Source organism: Coenobita brevimanus, chromosome 30 (assembly GCF_032717465.1).
Source record: "Coenobita brevimanus isolate Jiangsu-jjx chromosome 30, ASM3271746v2, whole genome shotgun sequence".
Taxonomy (NCBI): Eukaryota; Metazoa; Arthropoda; class Malacostraca; order Decapoda; family Coenobitidae; genus Coenobita; species Coenobita brevimanus.
Genome location: NC_136983.1, coordinates 16,246,807 through 16,254,476, shown reverse-complemented (window position 1 = coordinate 16,254,476; position 7,670 = coordinate 16,246,807). Strand labels below are relative to the sequence as shown.

The 7,670-nt window shown below is 40.9% G+C and overlaps 1 protein-coding gene across 1 annotated transcript; it reads left to right on the top strand.

Annotated features, from left to right (window-relative positions):
- The first annotated feature begins 4,078 nt into the window (after positions 1-4,078).
- On the top strand, positions 4,079-5,485 carry LOC145395243 (protein FAM200C-like). Its single transcript, XM_080268932.1, has one exon. It carries the CDS (start codon positions 4,079-4,081, stop codon positions 5,483-5,485), a length of 1,407 nt encoding a protein of 468 aa, XP_080125058.1.
- Positions 5,486-7,670: the final 2,185 nt, after the last annotated feature.

The window sequence follows — 7,670 nt, the reverse complement described above, 5'->3', positions numbered from 1 at the left end:
CCGTCCATTTTGGTTGGTAATGAACTGCCACCTCACCATCTCAAATTAATGCTGACCGGTAACATGGGATTAACACCAGATTATGGTGCTTGTCTGGGGATATAGGCTTCAGAACGGTCAAAATCACTATCATATTAAGGTGTACGAGTTATGCAGCAGGTAGTTTAATACTTTTCCAACTTCTGTACTTTGCTCTTCTTTTTCTGGACTTCTCACCCATGTGTAAATGGAACAGAGGGGTTAAGATGAAAATGTTGTGGCTTTACTGGATATCATTTTCTTCAGTCCTGTGACTTAATCATTGTATCTCAAGGCGTTTTAGTTCATTTTATGAGATATTTCTTATTCAGAATGGAGGGATCAGTGAACAATACGGGCTTCATTAACCCCTTCTGGTACAAAGGGTCTTTCATATGGTAAACAACACATTGGTGATGAAGGGGGAAACCTTCAAATGATGGCTCCGATGTACTTGGGCAACTCCTTTGCCTGAACTGGTAAACGTCCCTTAGCTCTAAGGATGGCGAACTACATGAAATGGGCTTCTTCACCCTGTAGTACAGTAGGTTAACATTCAAATTAGTCTGGTGATACAACAACAACAACAACAACAGTAGAATCATTAACCTGAATGAAATCGGTTGAAATACCAACTAAATAAAGAGGATGGTGTCTCTTGGCAATAAAAGCTATCTTCATATTTGTGATGTTACTGTATAATTTCCTCTGCCTTTCACTACCAGAGGGTCTTTGAATCGGAATAACATCGTCTGTGGGAATAAAGAATAAAACATAAATACGCCATCGTGCTGATGCATATATATAACACATAGATTAATACATTTATATTTCGACATTGGGGGGAATGGGGGGGTCTTTCCTAAGTAAAGCAACGAATGGTGATGGGTGGAGTGAAATACAATACTGCGTCATTGTGCTGAAAAGAATAACCGCTTCAGTCCGAGAATAAGTTTATCGTTTTCCTTTAACTACCTCCCGACGACTTTACTTTGTTTAGGAGACAACTTTTGGAATTTGATATAATCTTCATTATTATCCATAGTACATGAGGTTTGTCCTAACTAAACAAAACAGTCTGGAGGTGGAAGGAATACATTAAAGAAGATGGCACCGTACTGAAGCTCCAGACTTTGGGGAAGAATTAGTCTACCTCTATACTGAACCTGCCGTAGTGAAGGGGTCAAGGGGTTAAGGGGAGATGGCCATCCTGCCCCCCTTGCAATATGGTGTGCTCATAAAACCTCCAGCTGAATCTGGGAGACTCCAGCCTACGTGCACGTGGGCCCAAGTGCCGTGATTTTCTTCTGAACTTTGGTACAATCAGCTGTGAGGGAGGGAAAGTGGTTAATCAGGGAAGGAATGTCTGTGTGGGGTGGTAGTAGCGAACAGGAAGATAAAGAGGAAGAGGTGTAAGAAGAAAAAAATATATGTAAATAAGGAGAAGAATAAGAGGAAGAAGTTTAAGAATAGGCAAAAAGATGAGGTATATAAGACAAAGAATAAGAGGAAGAGGATATGAACAACAAAACAGAGAGAAGATGAGGAAGAGGGAGAAGGAAGAGAAGAAAAGAAAACGGGAGTGAGGAAAATGGATAGAAAAGGAAGGGAAGACAAGAGAGAGAGAGAGGGACAGTGCGCATGATGGAATGAGAGATGTAGAGAAGGAGAGGAGATGACAAGAGAAGAAACAGAAGGGAACATTTAGACAAAGAAAAAGGAAGGAAAGAGAGAGAAAGAGAGAGAGAGAGAGTCACACCGTCGCCCCTCTCGTGTCATTCAACAATGACCATATTATTTTAAGATTTCGGTCACCACCGCGGCCACGCCACACCTACGCCGCAGTCCTGTAATCAAGGTAGCTTAGAGAGATTCGTGGCACCCCATCCTCCACCATATATTTTACATATTACTCCTGAATGTTCCCTTGTGTGCTGCTTTTATACTTTTAATATCGGCCTGGATTAGATCAATTACTTACACGAGAATAATAAGGTTTACAGTAATACGCAGATTAATTTGAACAGAATGAGAAGTCATGAAATCTCCAGTCATTTAAAATACAGCTCATAATCACCTCACATGCTTCTGTGCACCCGAAGGTAGTGCTTATAAGCTCTCCTAACACTACGTTGATCTTATGATTGCTTCCTTGTGTCTACAGTTGTCTCCACTCGTACAGCTACCAAACACTTCACATTCGATTAAGAGTGATATTAAAGTGAGAAAATATACAACAAAATATCCGCTATAATACTTAGCTTTAATGGAGGATCATTTATTGCAGCAAGAGATGAGACCTGTCTTTTCTTTAAGTATGAAAACGACTCTGTATCATTTTGATAAACAAGTCTTCATTGTATTATTATCACAACCTTTGGTAGATGTATGAGTAAAAATAAAAGAATAAATATATTTCATAAGTGACCCAGGGTCTAGAATCTGTATGAATACTTCCTCTGGTTCATTATGTATAAACCTAATTGAGCGGAGTAGTAAATGAAATTGCTTGGTTTTACTTTCATCATCACTCAGTCTAGAGCAGGGGTTCCCAACCCGGGGTAAATTACCCCAAGTGGGGTAATTTGGCCATTTCTGTGGGGTAATGGGTGACAAGGCGGCCAAAAAAAAAAAAAAAAAAAGTAAAACCGTGCCCATTGTGTTAGGTTATGTAATATAGAGTGATAAAGACAGGCTGAAGCTGTCCTGTTTATTCAAAAGTTATTTACTTCTCTGCAAAATATAAATAATACAAATGTATTGATGAATGGTAAAAGTATGGGTGATACCGTGCTAGCGTGTTAGACGTGTGAGGGACCGTCCGCTGATTTGTCTCGTACAAGTATTGGACAGGTCACAGGGAGTGGGAACTCCAGAGATGCGAGCTCTTGTCTGCCTGTCTGCTACTGTGTGCCAGTAGCAGTCAGTGTTGGTGAGGGTGAGGTTGTGTGTTCAACTTGGATGCGCAAGGTAAGTTTGGTCACTTTGTGGTTACTTTCTTTTCTGAAATATTAAATAGTGAATGCTGTGTCGATTTGATTAACATTATTAATACAAAATGCGCGGCATTACTAAGGACAAAGACTGATAAATGGCCCAGAATCATTCTTAAAGGAAAAATTTGATGTAATAGAACATTATCGGCACCTGTATGTGTAAATTGGTGGTATGTGTAAGTGTTTATTACTACACTACATCTAGAGATGACATATGTCTGGTAAGGTGTAACACGGCATAGTGTAGTGTGATTGAGTTTAATGTAGTGCAGTGTGGCTGTGTGTTGTGTGGTGTGGCTGGGTGTGATGTGTAGTGTGGTGTGGCTGGGTATGATGTGTGGCATGGTGTGATGTGGTGTAAGGCAAGGCTGGGTGTGATTTGTGGTGTGGCTGGTCGGGTTCGTTGTGGCTAGGTGTTATGTGGGATGTGGTGTAGCTTGATGTGATATGTCTTGTATTGTGGTTGGGTGATGTGTGGTATGGTGTGACCTTTTGCATTATCTTAAGTTCTAATTTTATGTGTAGCTTAGTGTGGCGCAGTTTTTTTGTGTCCATTTCGTTAGCTGATGAGTGATTTTAAGGTAGAGTTGTGAAATTTGTCTACTATGTGAATGATTGGCCAATTTACAATGGTGTGGTGTGTATGTGTGTCTGAAAAAAAAACTTTTCTTTTCAGATCGATGATGTCTTCTCGTAAGCGGCCTTACAGTGTTGCTTTTCTGCAATATGGCTTCACAAAGTTTGTAGGCAGAGATGGGATAGACAAGCCTCAGTGTGTTATCTGCCAGAAAATATTAGGTAATGAAAGTTTGAAGCCTGGAAAACTGTCTGCTCACCTACAAACTCAGCATGCTGAATTTAAGGATAAAGATTTATCTTTCTTCAAGCAAAAGGAAGCCATATTGCAAGGTTCTAGGATTGACATTAGTGGTCACTTTGCTAGGCAGACTGAAGCGGCTGTGAGGGCTTCTTTCCAGGTAGCCTATCGAATCGCTCAAACAAAGAAACCACACACAATTGCAGAAAACCTCATAATGCCCTATGCTTTAGACATGGTATCGACCATGTGTGGTTCAAGTGTGGCTGAAAAATTGAAGATGGTGTCAGTTTCCAAAAATACAGTCAAACGACGCATCACTGATATGTCAAAGGATATATTAGATCAGGTTATAAGTGAGATTACTCAAAGCAAATTTAAATTTGCACTGCAACTGGATGAATCATTAGATGTTTCTGGATATGCCCAGTTACTTGTGTATGTCAGATATGTTGCAGACACTGATGTTAAGGAAGAGTTTCTGTTTTGTGAGGCTCTTAGCACAACTGCAAAGGCTAAGGATATATTTGAAAAAGTGGATGCATTCTTCAGTGCAAGTGGATTGGAATGGGAGCAACTTCTGGCTGTATGCACTGACGGTGCACCAGTAATGGCTGGTATTCGTTCAGGATTTCTGACGCTTGTCAAAGAAAAATGTCCTCATGTAATCAAAACACACTGTATGATTCATCGGCAAGCTCTGGCAGCCAAGACCCTTCCAGCATCTCTTAACTCTGTGCTCAATGACATAATTAAGATAGTGAATTACATAAGAGGCAATGCTGTTAACCACAGAATTTTCCAAGCTTTCTGTGAAGAAGTTGGGTCTGAGTTTTCCATACTTCTGTATCACACAGAAATTAGATGGCTGTCCAAAGGGAATGTGTTGGAAAGAGTGGCAGCGATGAGGATGGAAATAGAAGTGATGTTGCAACAACAGCAGAAAAATGACCTTGCAGAAAAGTTTAGCAATGAAAAGTGGGTACTTTCTTTGCTCTACCTTAGTGACATCTTTTCAAAGCTGAACCAGCTGAATCGAAATCTACAGGGACAATTTATGACAGTCATACAGGCAAATGATCAGATTGTGGCTTTTCGAACTAAGCTTGAATTGTGGAAAAGGTTGCTGGCAAAGAAGAATGTGCCAATGTTTACTCAACTTCAAGAACATTACCAGCTAAGCTCGAGTGTCCCACAAACTGAATTTTGTGATTTGATGAATCAACACTTGGATGCACTCCATGGTTCTTTCAATAACTACTTTCCACCTGAAGTCGAGGGTAATGCATGGGTGTTGAATCCATTTGGAATGGTAGGAGATGTAATCCAAGACGAAGATTTGGCTGCAAAAAGTGAGTTCATTGATCTTCAAAGTGATTCAGTTTTGAAGACACAATGGGGAGAAACCACACCTAGCAAATTCTGGATTTCTCAGTTTGAAGTTTATCCAGTTCTTTCCAAAAGAGCATTGAGTGTGATTGTACCATTTGCAACTACATACCGTTGTGAGTCTGGCTTTTCTACTCTAGTTTCCATTAAGACTAAGAGCAGAAATCGTCTTGATGTCACACATGAAAAGCGTTGTGCTTTATCAATTACCTCACCAAGAATTGATTTGTTGGTAACCCAGAAACACTGTCAGCTGTCCCACTGAGCAGTGACAGGGGCAAATAGTGCTACAACATTTAATTTTTTTTATAACCAATACACGTTATGGTAACATGACAATTTTCTTTTCATAATTATATACAATAAATATTTCAGGATGCTACATCTTGCTATATTTTTTTCCTAATGTGAGGGGTAATGAGTGAAGGTAGGTGTGGAAAATGGGGTAATGGGTAAATAATTGTTGGGAACCCCTGGTCTAGAGTGAATATTGAAACGGAAAAAGAGAAAAAACAATACGATATCTGGTAAAGTTACTGCCATATCGGCTTTCATTTTCCTAGATGTTGGTAAATCTCTGTGACAAAGCTTTAGCTAATATGCGTTTATCGGTAAAGCGTTAAGATTCCATTCTTGCCTTTTCTTTTTTTCTCGTGCAACACCAGCTGTTATCAGACTTGCGCGGGTGGGTCCAATTGTTGTTTTTGTGCTTTTTCTTGGAGAAAGTTTTGAAATAATTCATTGCCACGCTTATATCGGTGAACGTACTAATCGTACAATACTCATTACAGTCTCTCTCTCTCTCTCTCTCTCTCTCTCTCTCTCTCTCTCTCTCTCTCTCTCTTATGAGCACCTGGGAAAAGTGATGCTTAATACAAAAATTTTACACTGATAGACACTTCAGTCTCCCATCCCACTTCATCCCCTTCACCTATGCCCCCTCCATGTCACTCTCTCCCAGCCTCCGCCTTCTTGATTCCCCTTCCCTCCCGCCCCCTAGCTGCGGTCAACAGGATGTCCACTGGTCCGGGAGAAAATAGAATAACTTATGATATCCTAAACTGCCAAGCAAGCATGAACGACAGTTCCCGCTTGAAACTTTACAGTTGAAGCCTTAGGGATGGTAAACAACCAAGAGATTTTTTTTTTTAATGCTAGGAAGAAGGAACCAAAGGCTGAGCCCGCAAAACAGTTCCATCCAAGAAAAAAAAAAAATACAAAAGAGAGCCAAATTCAAGATCCGTTCATTTCGAGATGCTTGGACACACTGCGTTTGAAAGACTGGAGATCATAGGAAGTGGGAAATACAGACAGAGGGAGACGGTTCCAGAGTTGACCTGTTCCATAAATGAAAGACTGGGAGTAACGGTTAACTCTTTAGAGTTGGACAGAAAAGGGATGAGAGTTTGCTGCTAGACGGGTGCTTGTCACCCGTCATAGAGGTGGAGGGATGCAAGCAGACAGTTCAGAGGAGCAGTGACCATTGAAGAAGCGATAGAAAAGAGATAAAGAGGCGATAGTGCAGCAAGAGACAGAGGTTGAAGGAAGCCAGTAAGAGGAGGAGAGTTGATGAGACGAAAAGCCTTTGACTCCACCCTATTGAGAAGAGCTGCATGTGGTTCCCTTCCCACATATGAGAGTTGTACTCTAAACAGGGGCGAATAAAACCCGTGTATAGAGTCAATAACTGTGCAGGGGTAAAGAAGGCACGGAGTCGGCTTAGCACGCCTAATCTCTTGGAAGCAGATTTTACAAGAGATGTAATATGATCTTTCCAAGATAAGTCCCGAGTGAATGAAACCCCAAGCATGTTCAAGGATGATGCAGGATTGAGATGGATATTATTAAACTTCAGTGGGTACACCTGTGGAAGATTTTGAAGGGTTGATAGGTGTAAAAACTGAGTCTTTGATGCATTAAAAACAACAAGATTATTTTTTCCCCAGTCAGAGATACGAGCCAAGTCAGACATTAGGTGTGCCATAGCCTCATCTCTTGTTTGTTGAAGTAACTGCTGAGATGGATGTTGTGGAAACCAAATGGAAAGGTTAAAGGTGGAATCATCAGCGTACGAGTGGATTGGGTTAGATGTACAGCTTAGAATATCACTGATGATAAAAGAAAGAGAGCTGGTAATAGGACAGAGCCCTGATGAACACCACTGTTCATAGATCTAGGAGAAGAACGATGGCCCTCTACAGCAGCAACAATAGAACGATCACAAAGGAAGCTATGGATGAAGGCAGAGATAGAAGGTTAGAAACCGTAAGAGGGCTGTTTGGAAATTAAAGATTTATGCCAGACTCGATCGAAAGCCTTTGAGATGTCAAGTGCAATGGCAAAGCTTTCGCAAAAGTCCCGAAAGGAGGATGACCAGGAGGATGAAAGGAAGATGAGAAGATCGCCAGTGAAGCAGTCCCTGACGGAACTCATACTGACGATCAGAAAGA